The following is a 20,729-nucleotide window of genomic DNA, read 5'->3' on the forward strand; positions in this document are numbered from 1 at the left end:
GCTAACATTTTGGCAGACACAGGCAATGAGCTTTTCCATGTTTGTAAAGTGTACAAAGAAGGGTGACCACGCTCCAAACTTCAGAGAACAGGGAGCTTTATTTCATAAAATCCATATAGGACACCAAGACATCATGATATATAAGGACAGCAGCATGGTTGATGCGTTTCATGAACAAAATTTTCTCAATAGGTTACGATTAAGCGCATCAACCATGCTGCTGTTCTTATGCATCATGATGTTTTGATGTCCTTTATGGATTTTAAGAAATAAAGCTCCCAGTTCTTTGAAGTTTGGAGTGCGACCGCCCTTCCTTGTACACTTTGCCTGCTATGCCCAGATTGCGGACTGGACCAGCACCTGTCTTTCAGAGAGGGGAATACTTCACCTGGAGGGGTGATGCTTTCCATTACAGCTTTTCCATGTTAGCAAGTACTTTGCATGAAACTTTCTCTTCTAAATAGAAACAAATGTTAGGGAGAGAAATCTTCTGCAGCTTCCTCCAGCACGGCCTTAAAGGGGTTTTAAAGGTTTGTTTTTTATTTTCTAAATAGGTTCCTTTAAGCTAGTGCGTTGTTGGTTCACTTACCCTTTCCTTCGATTTCCTTTCTAAACGTTTTTTTTCTTTGTCTGAATTTCTCACTTCCTGTTCCTCCTCAGTAAGCTGTTCTGACTGACTAACCCCAGCCAGAACAGCTTGGATGATGGGGGCAAGCTTACTGAGGAGGAAAAGGAAGTGAGAAATTCAAAGAAAAAAAACATTTAGAAGGAAAAGGTAAGTGACCCAACAATGCACTAGCTTAAAGGAACCTATTTAGAAAATAAAAAACGAACCTTTACAACCATGGATCAAGTCCTGGGGAAAAAAGTGTGGGAACTCCCACCCAAGATCCACTCCCCCACCAAAAAACAAAAATGATACGCTCATATGCATAATTACTAAACGGCATGTTTTTTTTCGATCCACTGTACCTTAGTAATCCTTTATGTTACTGGGCGCTTCCTGTATAAAGATTCATTGGGTAGTGTGCGGGTATTCCGTCACTTCCTCGATGCCGCAATGTCTCCTGGGAGCTTTTGTCATTGTTCCCAGGAGATATTGCGGAGGTCTGTCGCGAGTTATGACGGGATTTATAAAGAAGCAAGTTCTTTCTATATCCCACGATAACTCGCGGCAGACCTCCGCAATGTTTCCTGGCCACTTAGCTTGGCTGCTCTAGTCCTGCAAAGGGAACGGAGTTCCTGCTGTGAAAAAAGTGCAGGAACTCCGTTCCCACGCGTTCCCGCAGGACTTGAGCCCTGTTTACAACCCCTTTAACATCCTCTCCATTCCCTTCTGTGTCTGCATCCTCTAGGAACGACATATTGGGATCCCACTTTGGGTGAGAAACAGGAGTAAGAGAAAGGTGGGGCATTTCTGTGCCCTAGACAAAGATGGCTGTATTAAGGCTGTGATCTGTCCATGAAATTATGACATTACAGTAGATGCAGAAAATTTTGCTTTATTCAAGTAGGCCATTTATTCTGTTCCTGAAATAGAACTAGAATCAGATGCAGAGTGCGGTGTGATAGATCATGATTATGTATTTTTGTTATGCAAGCTTTCAGCAACCTGTTTTGAATTGGCCCCTTTCACCTGTTCTCTGCCATAGCTACAAGTGAGGGTATTTCCCTGTGGGCCAATTACAGAGTAGAGTGCGAGAGAAAAGGTAGAAGTATGTGATAAGTCAGATGTAGAACAGTACGTATAACGGCAAGGGCTCTAGGCAAAAGTGTCATTAAAGTGTGCGACCAATGGTGTGATGCAACACCTGGTTATCCACCTGAAACTGAACTCTGACTAGTTGAATTTTAGCACCAAGTTTGAAAAGTTTGCACTGTGGAATACAGTAAAACCTTGGTTTGAGAGTAACTTGGTTTGAGAGCGTTTTGCAAGACAAACAAAATGTAATACATTTTGACTTGATATACAAGCGATATCTTGATACAAGAGTAGCGTCATGTCACAACCGAGTATAAATGAGAGAGGGGCCTCTAGGTGTAGCAATATGGTTACATTTAATGAAGGTACAACATTTAGAAACTCACATGCTTGAGGATTAAAAGAGTCGCATCTAAAATATGCAGGCATCCGGGGTAAAGCTGTCCACATAAACCATCCTCTGCACCACCATTGATGTCATCCCTTCCACTAGCGGTTCAAGCCTCGCTTTCAGATCGCTCTACTGCAGGGTAGTCTTCCCGGTCACAATTGCAGACTGACAACGGTGAGAGCCGGCAGTGAGGAGGACAGTCTATGTGGATCGCTTTACCCCGGATGCCTGCATACTTAGATGTGCCTCTTTTAATCATCAACCATGCGAGTCGCTAAATGTTGTACCTTCATTAAATGTAACCATATTGCTACACTTAGAGGCACCTCTCTTCTCTTTTATACTCTGTAGATCCTCCTGGATTTTGCTTCTAATCCCCTTGGGGAGGCTTCCATTAGTGGATGGACATTTTATGGTTACACAACCCGTCACATTGCTATAATCTTTTTATATAGACTATAGACTGAAGGACTTATGAATAAATGGTTGTGGAACAAATCATTTGAGTTTCTATTATTTCCTATGGGAAATTCGCTTTGATATACAAGTGCTTTGGATTACAAGCATGCTTCCGGAACGAATTATGCTCGCAATCCAATGTTTTACTGTAAAACATTTTTTACAGCAATGGTCAGAGATACAGGTGACCCTGTCTTACCTGTCCACGACACTGGGTTGTATATAAAGTCCAGGCTTCACCCATCACTGTGGGCAAACCCCCAAAGGGGTCTTCAGGGACTGGGTTCTATAGTGATGGACCACCGGCCCTGGATCTGTAGAACACCCTGTGGCTAATGCAATGCATTGCACCCAGTGCAGAGGTGAGTGCTTCACACAGGATCCAGTGCCCAAAGCAATATTAAACGCTGTATCCACAGCATGGGGTCTGGTTCCCAAGGTTATCTGGATACACTGCTTATGTGTAGGCATTAGAAGAAGTTGGGGTTGACTGAAGAATTACAGAAAAATATCAAAGAAAAATAAATAAACAAGTGAAGCAGATTTCTCTACACAAGGAGAAGAGGTCCATCACCTTCAGACACTAGGACTGATGGAGTGGTGTAGGGTTATAGGGGAGACGCCACAGGGGGCGTGTCTTCAAAAGCTTGCCAGTTCCCAATCACCTGAAGACACAAGCCTATAAGCCATAGTGTATGAATAAGTTGCTGTACTACTCAATTAACTTAAGTAAAGTAAAGTAGATGGCTCAAGTGGGTGGACAGCGTTGCAAAACTGAGGACATTTTCAGCCAAACTTATGCCGCGTACACACGATCATTTTTCGGCATGTAAAAAACTACATTTTTAAAAAATGTCATTTAAAATGATGGGCTTCACATCATTTTTCGGGTTCTGAAAAACGACAAAGCAAAAAAATTCGAACATGCTGCATTTTTTTAAAGACGTTTTAAACAATGTCGTTTTTCGTGTTGTAAAAAATGATCGTGTGTGGGCTTAAACAACGTTAAAAACCAGCGCATGCTCAGAAGCAAGTAATGGGACAGGAGCGCTCGTTCTGGTACAACTACCGTTCGTAATGGAGTAAGCACATTTATCGCGCTGTAACAGACAGAAAAGCGCGAATCGTCTTTTACTAACACGGAATCAGCTAAAGCAGCCCAAAGGGTGGCGCCGTTTGAATGGAACTTCCACTTTATAGTGCCGTCGTACGTGTTGTACGTCACCGCGCTTTGCTAGAGCATTTTTTTTTTTTCACGATCGTGTGTGGGCAACGTCGTTTTAATGATGAAGTTGGAATAAACGTCATTTTTTCTAGAGGCTGAAAAACGTTGTTTTTTACAAGCCGAAAAATGATCGTGTATACGCGGCATTACATTTTCATGGGCAGTTCCTTTTTCATTTAGCTGCACTTTTCTTAATTTTCTAAATACTTTACAATGAACATCAAATGCAAAATTACTTATTTCCTAGCATTTCCCCAGAAGTAAAAAGAACTCACCTATCAAAAGACCAGCTTGTCTGCATGCCATTGCCATGGCAAAGACCGGAACACGATCTTTGGCACTAGAATGCCGTGTCAGATAGCCAAAGATTGAAGCCCCAGCTCCCCCACCAATACCTGAAAAGAAGGAAAATAAGATTGTACCCTCAAACCACTTTGGGGTTTGTTTACTAAAGGCAAATAGACTGCACTTTATAAGTGCAGTTGCACTCATTTTCCCCAGAGCTTAGTCAATGCGATGAAGCTCTGCTGTTTTCTATCATCTAATCACGTGCCAGCAAAAATTCAATTTTTTTTTCCTTGCACCCGATTAGGTATTCTTTACTAAGTGACATTTCACCACATTCACTAAGCTCTGGGAAAAATCAACTCCTGCGTGTAAATATCAAAAACATGTTTAAAGTAGAATTGACCAAAAAAAAGAAGTTATTTAGAAATTGCTGAAACATCATGACAGCCAAGCAGCTAGACTTACAGCCTGCAGGTTGCACTGGGCCCATGGTTGCTAAATATCAGGCCTGTCAACGCCTCGGCTTGAAGGGGTTGTATAGGCGTGATGCCTGCAGCTGCATGCATCACCCCAGTACCGTTTTTTTAGAGCCGGCTTTCTTGGGACAACAATCGATGCGGCTAAGAAGCCCCTCTCAGCGGTTATCCCAGGCAGCGGGAGGGGACGTCCCCCCTCTTGCAGCCTTCCGTGGCTCACCCGGACTCTCCTGTCCCACTGGGAGGCCCAAGCGACCAGCAAGCATGTCCGCCAGCTGGCCAGAGACCCGAACAAAGCCTTAATCGGCTTTGATCGGGTCTCGGATCTTGGATCTAGTAAACCGGAAGCAATGTCATGAAATCACTTCCGGTTTACAGAAGACTTAAAAGGTACAAAAATTTGAAAAAATGTTGGTATTCAAAACAGCCAAACTTGGTGTTTTGAATGCTTCAAAGGGATTTGGAGTCTTATAGACCACAGATCCCTCCATAAAGAGTACCTGTCACCGCCTATTACTGTCAGAAGGAATGTTTACACTCCTTTTGACAGCAATAAAAATTATCAGAAATGTTTTTTTCAAAGGGACAGTGTAAAAGTAAAAAAAAAAAAAAAGAAAAAAAGTAAAAGCACCCCACCCCCCTTGCTTACACAGCTGGGGCGTGCCGTTTAATATGCAGGGGGGGCTGTTTAATGTAAAGGGGTCCAGAGGTACAGGGGCTGTGTAATGTAAGGGAGTCCAGAGGTGCGAGGGCTGTGTAATGTAAAGGGGGCCAGAAGTGCGGGCACTATGTAATGTTATCTTCATTTATTAGCAGGTGAATGTGGCCCTCCATGCATTCACATACATTAAATCTGGCTCTTAAAGCGGTAGTTCACCCTCCTTTCCATCATTAGACCATTAAATTCGGCATCGTAGCGCGAGCTACGGTATGCCGGTCTTAAATTTTTAATCCCCGTACTCACTGTTCTATCGCTCATTGAAGAATCCGACTCCCGCGGGGAATGGGCGTGCCTATGGAGAGGGAGGATGATTGACGGCCGGCTCTGGCACGTCACGCTCCCCGAAGACAGCCGGAGTAGGTCTCGGCTATTCACGGCGCCTGCGCACAGGCTATGCGCAGGCGCCGTGAATAGCCAAGCCTATTTCGGCTATTTCCGGAGAAGCGTGACGTGCCAGGGCCGGCCGTCAATCACCTTCTCTCACCATAGGAACGCCCATTCCCCGGATTCTTCAATCATCGATAGCACAGTGAGTACGGGCATAAAAAATGTAAGACCGGCATACCGTAGCTCGCGCTACGATGCCGAATTTAATGGTCTAATAAAAAAAAACTTTTTTTTTTTTTTTAACAGGGTGAACCCCCGCTTTAAGTGAGAAAAGGTTGTCGACCCCTGCTTTATGTACTGGGTAAATGGGCCTGTTGGCCACAAAGTTTAACAGTGGAGACACATGCAGACAGTGGGTTAGGCATCAGAGGTCTACCTGCTAAAACTAACATTACCTGCTACCAACCGACTAGCCAGGAGAAACCACTTGGAGATTCCAACAAAGTACATGAAATTACCTATTGAAATAAAAGAAACAAGGAACAATTGTGTATGGTAACACATAACAGACACAGAAAATAGGAATAGTTTTATTAAAGAATGACATTTCACCAATTGATAGATCCCACATTAAAATACAAGTGTACTTGTAATACACACTAGCTTTTTCAATATACAGTGTCTTGAAAAAGTATTCACACCCCTAGAAATTTTCCACATTTTGTCATATTACAACCAAAACATAAATGTGTTTTATTGGGATTTTATGTAATAGACCAACACAAAGTGGCACATATATATATATATATATATATATATATAAAATTAAAAGTGTGGCGTGCATTTGTATTCAGCCCCCCTAAGTCAATACTTTGTAGAACCACCTTTTGCTGCAATTACAGTAGCAAGTCTTTTTGGGTGTCCAAAGAGAGTGAAATTTTTGCCCCTTTTTTTTTGCAAAATAGCTCAAGCTCTGTCAGATTGGATGGAGAGTGCCTGAACAGTAATTTTCAAGTCTTGCCTCAGAGTCTAAATTGGGTTTCGGTCTGGATGTTGACTGGGCCATACTAACACATGAATATGCTTCGATCTAAACCATTCCATTGTAGCTCTGGCTGTATGTTTAGGGTCGTTGTCCTGCTGGAAGGTGAACCTCAGCCCCTTTCTCAAGTCTTTTGCAGACTAACAGGTTTTCTTCTAAGATTGCCCTGTACTTGGCTCCATCCATCTTCCCATCAACTCTGACCAGCTTCCCTGTCCCTGCTGAAGAACAAGTATCCCCACAACATAATACTGCCACCACCATGTTTCACGGTGGGGATGGTGTGTTCAGGGTGATGCACAGTGTTAGTTTTCCACCACACATAACGTTTTTCTTTTAGTCAAATTTTGGTCTCATCTGACCAAAGCACATGTTTGCTGTGTCCCCCAAAAGGCTTCTCACAAACTGCAAATGGGACTTCTTTTGGCTTTCTTCTTGCCACTTTTCCATAAAGGCCAGATTTGTGGAATGCACAACTAATGCCACGTACACAGGATCGGAAATTTCGACTTGAAAACCGTGGATTTTTTTCAGACGGAATTTTGGCTCAAACTTGTATTGCTTACACACGGTCACATAGAATTCCGGCCGTGAAGAAAGCGGTGACGTACAACACTACAACGAGCCAAGAAAAATTAAGCTCAATGATTCCGAGCATGCGTCGAATTGATTCCGAGCATGTGTGTTTTTTTGCGCATCGGAATTGCATACAGAAGATCAGAATTTCAGTCAAGAACTTTTCCGGTCGGAAAATTTGAGAACCGGCTTTCAAATTTTTGCTGGTCCGCAGACCAGTTCCCGCGGACATGTTCGGTCGTGTGTAGGGCCGACCGGACAATTTTCCGGCCTACCGGACAGGTTTCCAGCGGACAACTGTTTCTTAGCATGCTAAGAAACATGTCCGCTGGAACCATGTCCGCCGGACATGTCCGATGGTCAGTATGACTCACCGGACATGTCCGCTGGCCCGAGAACCCGTGCATGACGTCTAAGTGATTCGACGCATGCGTGGAAGCATTGAACTTCCGGGTTTGCACACGTCGCCGCGTCATCGTCACGTCGCCTTGCTGTCTGTCCGCGGGGATTTTGGTTTGATGGTGTGTACAACCATCAGACCAAAATCTCCGAGCGGACATGTCCGATGAAAGCGGTCCGCGGACCTTTTTTAATCGGACAGGTCCGCTAGTCTGTACGCGACCTAAGAGTGACAACTGACTGTATAATCCCTGTACAATTTCCATTCAATTTACCAAAACTTTGTTATATAAGGACATACCTAAACAATTCATTCAGTTTGTATCCAACGCATAGACGCTTACATTACACAGTTGGTGGTAGAGCTAATGGAAATTGTACAATCAAATGATATAGTATATGGTCAGCTTTAGCTGGTTTACCATATATCCGGGAATGAGCCAGAACATACCAAGCTATACAAGGAATAGCTTCCATTTTAATAACAGAAAACATTTCTTTATGTCTCTTCTAACCATCAGCACATTTATCTTTGTATATACCTTTAGCCATGTTGCTGATAGCATTTACTGTAAAAAAAAAAAAAAAAAAAACATATATAGCTGCCACTACTGAACATCCGAGTTCAAAAAGCAAGGCTAAACTAATAAATACATTTAATCTTATGTTTGTCGTCATTGACTTAAAGTATAACTAGGAGGCAAATTTTTTTTTTCTTTTTATGTTTTGGATAGATTTGAGAGGGATTAGAACAGCATTCAGGTTTTTAATGTGTCCCCATTAGGGAGGTTCACACTCTCCATTTGTTTTGGTTTATCGTTATTATCAAAAGTGAAAAAAAGGTCCCAAATATTGGTTGTCACAAGAAAAGAGATATAGCGGTGGAAATCTTCTAATAGGGACACCATTACCTGGGGGGGCCCCAACAATTTCCCTAATTTGCAGAGATTTCCTCACTTCCTGTTTTGGCTATTAGACAGGAAGTGAATGGAAACCTCCCCAATGGGACACAGATGGCAAAATAAAAATAAATATAAAAAACAGGGATTATAGATTTTCCTTACTCTATCCACAAAAAAAAAAATGTTTTTTAGTTCCACTTTAAAGTGGCCCTAAGTTGAAAAAAACAAAACAAATGCTCACCTATCCCTGCAACCATGTTTTAAATTAATTATATTGATAATAAAAAATAAATAAATGGTCCTTCAATACTAAAAGTGCTCTGAGCACTCATGGAGGCTAATCATGTTACCATATACATCAAAGAAATTTGAGAATATAGTTCTCACAAAGAAGAACATAGGATGTTACCATATGCCTATAAACCTGGCCTAGTAATTTCAGCTGCAGCAACTGATGTTTCTGCAGGGCCATCCAACTGAAGATTTTTGCCTGAACTGTCATCCTGTCCTTCAGCCAAAATCATGTAATTGAAATCCTAGGGACGGGATTAACTAACCATGCCATTTAACTGGTTGCCGACCAGCCACCGTCGTTTCACGGCGGCAGGTCGGCTCCCCTCCGTGAGAGCCCCTAGCTATACGTCGGCTCTCGCGCAGGCCACTAGGGGGGCGCACCGGGCACACGCGATCGCTCGTTACAGAACGAGGACCCGGGAGCTGTGTGTGTAAACACACAGCTCCCAGTCCTGTCAGGGAGAGAAATGCTGATCTTCTGTTCATACAATGTATGAACAGAAGATAAGTAATTTCCCCATGTCAGTCCACCCCCCCTACAGTTAGAACACACCCAGGGAACATACTTAACCCCTTCCCCGCCCCCTAGTGTTAACCCCTTCACTGCCAGTGGCATTTTTATAGTAATCAAATGCATTTTTATAGCACTGATCGCTATAAAAATGCCAATGGTCCCAAAAATGTGTCAAAAGTGTCCGCCATAATGTCGCAGTACCGAAAAAAAATAAAAATCGATGATTGCCGCCATTACTAGTAAAAAAAAAATATTAATAAAAATGCCATAAAAATACCCCCTATTTTGTAAACGCTATAACTTTTGCGCAAACCAATCAATAAACGCTTATTGCGATTTTTTTTTTTTACGAAAAATATGTAGAAGAATACGTATCGGCCTAAACTGAGGAAAAAATATATTTTTTATATATTTTTGGGGGATAATTATTATAGCAAATAGTAAACAATATTATTTTTTTTCAAAATTGTCGCTCTATTTTTGTTTTTAGCGCAAAAACTAAACACTGCAGAGGTGATCAAATACCACCAAGAGAAAGCTCTATTTGTGGGGAAAAAAGGACGCCAGTTTTGTTTGGGAACCACATAGCACGACCGCGCAACTGTCAGTTAAAGCGACGCAGTGCCAAATCGCAAAAAGTGCTCTGGTCTTTGACCAGCAATATGGTCCGGGGTTTAAGTGGTTAACAGATAAAATGTAAACTTATTTCTTAGAGCCGGTTCACACAGGGGTGACCTGTCAGGCGACTCAGCCACCTGACAAGTCGCGGTCCGTTCTATTCAATAGAACCGTTCTAATAGGAGCGACGCAGGTCGCGCTGACTTAGAAAAAGGTTCCTGTACGACTTTGGGGGCGACTTGCATTGACTTCAATACAGAATTCATTTTGCAAATTGCCTCTCAAGTCGTCTTGAGATCGCCTTGCCGAGTCGCCCCCAAAGTTTTGTGAACCGGCTCTAAAATAAAATTTTTGACACTAGTGGGTGAGAAACAAAAACCATACTACCCTGAAAAGGCCAAGTTCATGCAAGTCCCTTGATAAAAGTATAAAACATAATATGCCTTGCCTGCAATCTCAAAGCAATTGCTCAGTAGGATGACATGCTTTGTTTTGCCCGTCCTGTCTGACCAGTAACCAAACACAGGACCAGACAATAATTCAGTTAGACTGAAGGCAGAGAGAACAAGACCCAAGAAGAAAGGTTGTGCATCTAATGTTTGCAGGTACATCCAAACAGTGGGTAGGATCACAGCTAGAAGAGGAAAACAAACATGAAATTAATTATTTTTACAATACACTTCCATATAATGTTAATAAGCCTCCAAGTAGTTGGTATTTTTAGTTAGCAAAGCGACTTTGGGCATAATGTAGTGCCATACACACACAAAAAAATAATATGTATTCATGGGGAGATTACAGTAGAGGTACACCAAAAGGTTAATTTTTGTCACCATTATCGACACCTTTTTCTCTATTAACAAAATGCTGAAAACACAATTTTCGGCCACCGAAATATCAGTGCACCTCTAGTTTACAGGTATACAATCCATGAGCATGATGTAACCATGTGCCTAAATGTAAAACTGATTAAAATACAGTTTCTTTAAAAGGGGTTGTAAAGGTTTGTTTTTTATTTTCTAAATAGGGTCCTTTAAGCTGGTGCATTGTTGGTTCACTTACCCTTTCCTTCAATTTCCCTTCTAAATGTTTTTTTCTTTGTTTTCTTTGTCTAAATGTCTCATTTCCTGTTCCTCCTCAGTAAGCCGCTCTGGCTGACTAACCCCCAGCCAGAACAGCGTGGATGATGGGGGCAAGCTTACTGAGGAGAAACAGGAAGTGAGGGATTCAGACAAAGAAAAAAAACATTTAGGTAAGGTAAGTGAACCAACAATGCACTAGCTTAAAGGAACCTATTTAGAAAATAAAAAACAAACCTTTACAACCCCTTTAATTAATAAACAGAATATGTCTGAATATAAAAATTGGATTTTTGTACCTACCGTAAAATACTTTTCTTGGAGTTCACTGAAATACATAGGACTTGGAGACTACTGGGTCTGCTGCCTACAGAAAGATTTGGAAACTGGCAAACAAAAACAAGTGGCCTGGTGTAACCCTACCAATACCAGCACGCATCAGTTTTGTACAACGTAGAAGAGCAATATAAAGAGCAAGATCATAGACACAAGGGGACGGGACCCGCGTCCATCAAAGACCTCCAAAAAAAGGACTTTGTGGTAAGGAAAGCACAGAGATTGGACCCTTCATGGTACAGTACTCAGGGCTAATTGCTGATCACTGTCTGATTGTAAAAAGTCAGGTTTCATCCCACAGGCCCTTCACTAAGTGAAGTATGTGTTCTATATGTGATGGTAGACCTTGCGGGAAGTGAACTTCCTGACTTTTAAAATCAGAGATCATCAATTTGGAGAGGCTCTGTGCCTAAAAACCTGGGCTCCAACAGCTATGCTGTTAAAGTCAACAACTGTGAAGCAGAATGGTAAAAAGGTCCTTGGGACAGAAGATTGACAGCCTGGCAAATGGAGCATCTTCCAGGAGCTTGATTAGCTCAGATTGACAATCTGCTGGGTCAAGCCAAAGCTATAAGTATTACTGGTCTCAATCCTGCACAGCAGAAGCAGGAGGAGTTTCAGGAAAAGTAAGGCATAAATCAGGCTGTACTTACCCCATGGAGCCACCAGAGCATCTACCGTTTCTGCAATAGAAGCTCTGTACCTGTAGTCAAATCTATCCAGTTTGTTGTTAAATCTAGAGGCCAGGAGGTCCACATCCAGCATTCCTACCTGTGACACAGTTGTAGGACCCATTCATCTGCATCCAGATGCTGACAGCCGAGAAAGTCTGCCTACCAAGTTTTTCACTCCCGGGTGTTAAAAACGGCAGTTGGTAAAGGCTGGATTGTGGTTTTGGCCAAGAGAGAATCCTTTCTACTTGCTGTATAAAGACTTCTAGTACCTCCCTGATGGTTGATGTTGTGGCATTGTCCAACTGGATCCTGATTAGATGATCCTGCAGTTGGGGTGACCACCACTGTAGGACAACAAAATTGCACAGAGCCGGTTGTGCTGGCAATCATTGTAAGGATTTTCCAAAAGATCAGAAAAAATAATTTACCCATCTCCAAAACTAAATTCCTAAGCAGGTCAGAGGCAACCTAGTCCTTAGTATCAGGCGGATCAGTTTGTCCAGGGACTGAACCAACTTGTCCTCCAAAGACAGGACTGCATTGAATGAAGCTCCCATCAGTCCCAAGACTCATGAAGTTTCTCTTTGGAAACAAAAAAAACCCAGACACTCCAAGCAAAGAGTTGGCTCTAACACTGACTTCTGAAGGTTCAGAATTCAACCAAACCTTTTAAGGTCTGAATTGTCCATGACACATTGTTGGTCAGACTGTTCAACAGGAAGTTATTCAGATATCCCTTAATGGGAATGCATTGGGAGAGTAACAAAGCAAGCACAGGGCCAAAATCTTGTTAAACACTCAGGCCTTGTACACACGACCAAGAAACTCGTCGGGCGAAACACATCGTTTTCCTCGTCGAGTTCCTTGTTAGGCTTGTCGAGGAACTCGACAAGCTTGCTTTGCGTACACACAATCAAGACCAAATCGCCTCGTTCTCAAACGCGGTAACTACAACACATAGGACGGCAGGGGAAGTTCCATTCCACTGGCACAACTCATGGGACTGGTTTTGCTAATCTCATGTGTTTGCGTGTTGAGTAAAAGTTTGGTAAGAGACTATTTGCACTTTTCAGTCTGTTACAGCTTGAAAAATGTGTTATCTCCATTACAAATGCTACTTTTACTCCCGTCTCATACTTTATTATGAGCAAGCGCGGGTTCCTTAGCATGTACACGCTCGAGTTTCTCATCAAAAACCAGCCCGACGAGGAACTCGACGAGCCAATTTGAGACTCCCGTCGAGGAAAAAGAGAACTTGCTCTCTTTTTTGCTCGTCGAGTTCCTCGATGAAAAATGTACACACGACCGGTTTCCTCAATAAAAAAGGTCTCCCACCAAGTTTCTTGATGGATTCTGCTGAGGAAACCGGTCGTGTGTACCAGGCCTCAGAAGGAAGAAAATGTCAGAGTCAGGAATAGGAAGTACTGGGGACTTACATCAAAGCATAGGAAGCACTGGTAAAAATGGGGACATGCAAGTATTCATTTGTCAGGTCTACAGAGATCAGAATGACCTGATGGAAAGAAGTTTATGACAGGCCTTGTAAACTTTGAAATATGAGGGCCTTGAGATCCAATATTGGGTGGATGCCCCCTTCTGGTTTGGAGACTGTCACAATTCTTCTGTAGGTGGCAGTAAAACTCAATAGTCCAGGGGTGTCAAGGTCAATTAAATCACAGACCGCATCAGCATTATGATTGGCCCAAAAGGGCCGGTTGTATCTGTAAGACTATATAGTAATTTATCCAGGTTTTTTTTTTTTTTTAGAGAATAGGTGCAGGGAGAATAGGAGCTCAACCACGCCCTCCACCAAACTGCATCGAACAGTGGGTTTGGCCATATTGCAAAGCAGCAGTGGGAGGATCTTAAATGGGCAATAAATACCAGAAGTGCGTTATGTGCAGAGTTCAGGGGTGTTCTTTGCACAGACTGCAGAGTTCAGGGGAGCCCTTTACACAGAGTGCAGGGTTTATGAGTGCGCTGCATACAGAGTGCAGGGTTTAGGGGTGTGTTATGCACAGAGTACAACTATCTTTCACAAGCTGTCCACATTTAAATTCCAACCCTCTTTGTCTCTAACCTCTGTGCCACTCTCCCCCATCCCCCATCCTCGCATCTCACCTACCCAGCCCTTCTTTGGTATCTTCTGGCAGTGTACGTGGCTATACCCTTCTCTCTCTCTTGCAGGGAGATCATTGGTTGGCATCTGTGCACCCAAGCACAAATAAAGATCACAGTGCAGCTTACCACGTGATCCCCCATCTCACATGGCGGCTGTATCTCCATCTTTCTGGTCTCTGCCGAGAGTACAGGGCAGGCAGGGATCCGTGAGGCCACAGAGGGGAAAGCTGTCCTTGTAAACACAGAAGGCTTTTGTGTTGACAAGCAACAGTAGAGAGTGGAGGGCGATAGACAGAGGTGGGGGAGCGGAGTTTTGCCATGTTCTGGCAGGGAAAAAAGTCCTGGGTGCGAGGGCTGTGTGAAATGCCCTGGCGGGCCAAATTTGACCCACTGGCCTTGTGTTTGACACATGTGTAATAGTCTCTGAAGCCTATGTCCCTTAATGAACAAGAAAGAAAGTAGGTGCCCTAGGTGGGATTAAAACATATATAGCTAGATTCAGGTAGCTGGCCGCATCTTTGAGGCGGCGTAGCGTATCGTATTTACGCTACACCGCTGTAAGTCAGAGAGGCAAGTGCTGTATTCACAAAGCACTTGCCTCCTAAGTTACAGCGGCGTAGCGCGAATGGGCCGGCGTAAGCGCTCCTAATTCAAATGAGGATGAGGGGGGCGTGTGTAAATTACTTGTGACCCGACGTGATTGACCTTTTTTTACGAACGGCGCATGCGCTGTCCGTGTACATATCCCAGTGTGCATTGCTCCAAAGTACGCCGCAAAGATGTATTGGTTTCGACGTGAGCGTAAATGACGTCCAGCCCCATTCACGGACGACTTACGCAAACGATGTAAATTTTTCAAATTTCGACACGGGAACGACGGCCATACTTAACATTGACTAGTCCAGCTATTTGTTCGACTAACTTTACGCCAGGAATCGCCTTACGTAAACGGCGTATCTTTACTGCGACGGGCAAGCGTACGTTCGTGAATCGGCGTATCTCGCTGATTTACGCTTTCTAGGCGTAAATCAGCGTCCATGCCCCTAGCGGCGGGCGGAACTAGACAGCTAAGATACAACAGCGCAGGCCGTCGTATCTTAGCTAGGTTTAAGTGTATCTCAGTTTGAGAATACACTTAAACATACGACGGCTTAGATTCCGAGTTACGACGGCATATCTACTGATACGCCGGCGTAACTCTTTGTGAATCTAGCCAATAATGTATATACACATATTCCTTTTAGTAATTTCATTTATTTACTTGAAAGCAGTTGTAAGAACTAGAGTTAGGCAATATGTATTACTGTGTCATTACTGACCATATTCAATGCCACTGAGCAAAAAGATGAATCCAATAACAACATTTGTAAGTGTTTGCTTCTTCCTCTGGAGCACACCTGTTTGCAGAAAGAAAAAAAAATGTAATTAATATCAAACATTTGTCTGATCATAGTCACCAAAAATATTGGGTCACATTAATTATTGCTGAACTCCAGTTTAAAATGACCAATTCAAGTATAATAAGTGTATTTTAAAATGCAACTGGTGTAAGTACTTGGATTTGTCATGGTCTCAACTTCATTGGACAGTAAACTAGAAGGAGAATTGACAAGGGACATGTTACAGAAGGAGAGAGCAGAGCTTATCAGTCTGCTGCTGCATCACCATCTAATCATTGACTCTGGGAACTATAAGGTGACATCTCTGCGTTGCTTATTTGCAAAGAAGAAAAATCATGTCACCAAGCAGTTTCTGATGTCAAACTATTTCCATTTAAAGCGGGGGTTCACCCAAAAAATTTTTTTTTAATATTACATCTAGCAGAGCCAGCATAGTAAGGGCATTTACTTTCGGCGGGTTTTTTTTTTTCTCCGTACATACCTTTATATTCTGTTTTTGTTCCGGGTTCCGATGACTGCGGGACTGGGCGTTCCTATCCTTCCGATTGATGATTGACGGCTTGTGAAACAGGTGACCTGTCGCACAACGCGCGTCACCAGATGTCGGTAAATAGCCGAGCTGTGAGTCGGCACTATACGGCGCCTGTGCAGTCAGCTCTACACGGCGGGCGCAGGCGCCGTATAGTGCCGACTCGCAGCTCGGCTATTTCCGGAAATCTGGTGACGCGCGTTGTGCGACAGGTCACCTGTTTCACAAGCCGTCAATCATCGAACGGAAGGATAGGAACGCCCAGTCCTGCAGTCATCAGAACCCTGGAGGTAGGGATAGGAACGCCCAGTCCCGGGGTCATCAGAGCGCGGAAGCCCTGGACCAAATCAGAATATAAAGGTAAGTATGGGAAAAAAAAAAAAACCTGCCGAAAGTATATGCCCTTACTATGCTGCCTCTAATGTTAAAAAATCGTTTTTAGGGTGAACCTCCACTTTAAAGTACAGTATGTATTTAATTTGCTGATTGCCTGGAGTTCAAATTTGAAACAAAAGAAAGGAAATGAGAAAATATGTGGAAATGCTGTCCATAGCAACCAACTAGAATTATTTAATGTTCAATTAAATGAAATGTGGAACATTACTGATTAATATTAGCAATATTGCTCTTATTTTATTTCTTCCGTTTTAATGACCGAGCCCAATTGAAGAATAGCAAAAACTGTACAAATAATTATAAATGCTTTTTCAGCAATGGTATTTCCATACGTCTAAAATTGCCTTCGTATTTCAGATAATAACCAGAGTCATATTTCATCTCATTAAATAAAAATGGTACCAAACCTAGCTGTGCCTAGCCTCAATTTCTTAAGCTGGCCACACAGTTTTTTGTTTTGTTTACCAGTAGGCACCACTGATGCAGCCGATTGGCTGCAGCGGTCAATCAATGGAATGGCCCTACTAGACCAGCTGAATTTTGATCAGTGCATAGTCAGCTTCAATCACTGACCTGGATCATGTATGCAGTTCGTGAAATTCCTTGTAAAGGTTAAATGACTGAAGTCATGGGATCAACTTAACCGCCAGGCAACTAGTATTTTCAAAATTAGAGCTCAGCAATGATATATTTTCCTAATACAAATAACACAATGGTAAACCTATTCTAGTAAAGAGCATGTTCAAACAGTGGAGACAGCAGTTCACTAGTTCTGCAGGCTCTGGACCTCCAGAGTGTGCCTTGATTGTTTTTTCATAGGCCCCCTCAACATGTATCAATAGAGAAAATCCCTCTAATGCCTCGTACACACAGTCGGACTTTTGAACGTGCAAATGTCCGCCGTGAGTCCGTCGGAAAGAAAGTCTGGTCGTGTACACGAGGCATAAGCTATTCCTGCAAATTCCTTCCACATCAGCTGACATAGTAGTCACTAGTATTTCAGACTTATTTTAGCTGTATGTTCTTGCATGACAACCCGGTACAGGGGCAGATTTTTGGTACACTACTACATTCTTCAAATAAGGCATAAAGAAAGGCAAGTGATCTGAATGTATTTTAGCTTATAGAAGGATTGACTATATCTTCAATTCACAGTCTTTGCTGGACTTTAAGGCAGTTTCCTCCATAGGCCTTATGCCGCGTACACACCATCACTTCATGTGATGAAAAAAAACGACGTTTTTAAAAACGTCAATTTCAATGACCGTGTGTTTGGGGGAAAACGTTGTTTTATGTCTTGTGAAAAACAACAAAAAAAATTGAAGCATGCTTCAATTTTTTTGTGTCGTTTTTCAAAACTTCGTTTTTTGTTTCACAGAAATTCACCATGTGTAGCAAAAAACGACGTTTAAAACAACGTTTTTAAACCCACGCATGCCCAGAAGCTAGTTATAAAGCGAGCTTCAATGGAAAAAAGTGGTGAACGTAACCTCGCTTTGCTAGAGCATTGTGAAAAAACGATGGTGTGTAGGCAACGTCGTTTTTGAAAATTGAAGTTTCAAAAACGTCGTTTTTTACTTCACAAAAAATTTCTTTTTTTTTTATCACATAAAGTGATGGTGTGTACGCGGCATTAGGCTGTGGTCGGACCATTCTCCCATCCATTTGTCCCTGGGGAGGCTCCCCTGCAGCATCTGGTCACCATACTTGGCGGTTAAATGACAATCTCTTTTATGACTCGCTTTGTGTGCTGGCTATCTCCCAACCTATTAAGGACTTCTCTTACACTCATGCCTCTGATCTGACCCCCCCCCCCCCTTTGACCCAATGGAAGACTCTGAAATGTGTCCTTCAGTACAAATTCATTCAACATGGTTCCAGACTGCCGATATTCATAGACTGTTATCTCTCATTTCCACTCAAGTCCAACCATAAATGCATTATAGATTCCACTACCCTACTCAAACCCCTGCGCTTTTTTGCTGACCGTTACCATATTACTAGGGGCAAAATGCAACATATTCACTACTATACTATAATAACACAGTGATCACATCCGAATTCCAAAGCCGCTACTCACAATTGTACAATTTTTACTTAACCAACCCCCCCCCCCCCCCAATCCTACCCATCACCTCCTGGTTTACGGATCGACACACGCTCTTACATACAAGAGACCATACTGCCCACCACTCTGTCCCGACTGCGTTTTTATACACCTTACGCTTAGGGTGACCACATGTCCTGGATTGCCCGGGACAGTCCCGCATTTTGCAGGTCTGTCCCGGGCACATGCATTCCAGAACAATACAGTGTCCCGGAATGAAACTGACACAGCCACCGCCCAGGCCAATCTGATACCCCAAAAAAGCCCGCCACATCAGCACTTTACTCACTGACAGTATTTGTCCTGGCTGGTAATACCTGGAGGAGCACAATCCTGCCCCCTGATTGTGATTGGAGAAATCATAAATCCTGCCTCTTGTGTCCAATCACTGTGCTGTGATTTGTTACACCACAAGCAGATTTTTGGGAAGGGAGGGTGCCCCTGAATGGTAGTTTGGAAATGTGGTCACCCTACTTACGCTCCCTCATGACCTACTTTATCTGGTGCCATTGCTTTTTCAGATTGAATAGCAAATTACTCTGTAATCTAACAAATACATGGAGGATGGGGGTTGTGCCTTCCCGCATTTGAGCTCCAACATGTCATCCATAGTGGTGGCAGCATCATGCTTTGGGGTTGTTTTTCTTCAGCTGGAACAGGGGCCTTAGTCAAGGCACAGGGAATTATGAACAGTTCCAAATACCAGTCAATATTGGCACAAAACCTTCAGGCTTCTACTAAAAAGCTGAACATGAAGAGGATCTTCACCTTTCAGCATGACAATGACCCAAAGCATACATCAAAATCAACAAAGGAATGGCTTCACCAGAAGATTAAAGTTTTGGAATGGCCCAGCCAAAGCCCAGACCTGAATCTGATTGAAAATCTGTGGGGTGATCGGAAGAGGGCTGTGCACAGGAGATGCCCTCGCAATCTGAAAGATTTGGAGTGTTTTTGCAAAGAAGAGTGGGCAAATATTGCCAAGTCAAGATGTGCCATGCTGATACCCAAAAAGACTGAGTGCTGTAAATAAATCAAAAGGTGCTTTAACAAAGTATTAGTTTAACAGCTTGCCGCATGCCCACAGTGAAATGACGGAGGGATGGCGCGCTCACGTTCTGGGTGGACGTCACATGACGGAGCCCAGAACGGCCGCTCGGGGGCACACAGCGCGGCTGATCACATGGCTCTTAATCCATGTGATCAGCTGTATCCAGTCACAGCTGGTCACATGTAAATGCGAAAATGCTGTAAATTGGCTCTCCTCACCTCACACTGACAGAGCGTGTGGCGAGGAGAGGCAATCAGCATTATCTTCTTGCAGGGAACACCCAGACATGTAATCAGGGCACTGATCATCAGTGCCCAGATTACAGTAAAGCTCCCCAGTGATCATTATTGATGCCAGTCACTGCTGCCTTTCAGTGCATGTTCATCAGTGCTACCTATCAATGCCCATTAGTGCCTCCCATCAGTGCCGCCTATCCCGTGCCCACCAGTGTAAAAAATAAAAAACCCAGCAATGATTAAATACCATCAAAAGAAAGCTCTATTTGTGTAAAGAAAATTTTACAAAATTAAATTTGGGCACAGTGTTGTATGACTGTGCAATTCAAAATGTGACAGCGCTGAACGCTGAAAAAAGGCCTGGGCAGGAAGTGGTTAAGGGTGTGTACACATATTCAATCATATTATTAAATTTTTAAATTTTAATTTCCCTCTACCGAAAATAATTCAATTTGTTGTTCAACTGAGTATTACAGTTTATAGGTCACATTAAAGATGGGAAAAGTTCTGAAATGTATCTTTGTCTAATTTTTTACATCACAGAAACCTGACATTTTAACAGGGGTGTGTGGACTTTTTATAGCCACTGTAAATACAGTTTCTCATCAGCAGTATATAGCAGTCTTGTGACTTCTATCAGTGACTGGTTAAAGCTTGTAGGATGAATTTTCATACTGCACTGGCTGTCCTATCAGGATGCAGGACCCCTCACCCTCTATCTGGACAGTGCTGATTGGACCTGTGCTGATCACATGCATTTTCCCAAGAAAAAAAAAAACTCTCTAGCAATGCACACCAAACTGAGCATGTGCAACCTGATTAACCCCTTAAGTTCCACTGTAAGTATTAAAAGCATGCTTAAAGCG

General features: G+C 42.9%; 1 protein-coding gene across 1 annotated transcript in view; it reads right to left on the reverse strand.

The window, feature by feature from the left end:
* Positions 1-20,729, reverse strand: part of LOC120936946 (major facilitator superfamily domain-containing protein 8-like) — a 61,170-nt gene that overhangs the window by 37,312 nt on the left and 3,129 nt on the right. The window contains exons 2-5 of the mRNA XM_040349777.1: positions 15,464-15,541; positions 10,383-10,568; positions 6,045-6,107; positions 4,053-4,172 (exon numbers count right to left, since the gene is read on the reverse strand). Coding sequence (XP_040205711.1) covers positions 4,053-4,172; positions 6,045-6,107; positions 10,383-10,568; positions 15,464-15,541 — 447 coding nt within the window. The remainder of the gene's footprint in view (positions 1-4,052; positions 4,173-6,044; positions 6,108-10,382; positions 10,569-15,463; positions 15,542-20,729) is intronic.

This window comes from Rana temporaria, chromosome 4, assembly GCF_905171775.1.
Source record: "Rana temporaria chromosome 4, aRanTem1.1, whole genome shotgun sequence".
Taxonomy (NCBI): Eukaryota; Metazoa; Chordata; class Amphibia; order Anura; family Ranidae; genus Rana; species Rana temporaria.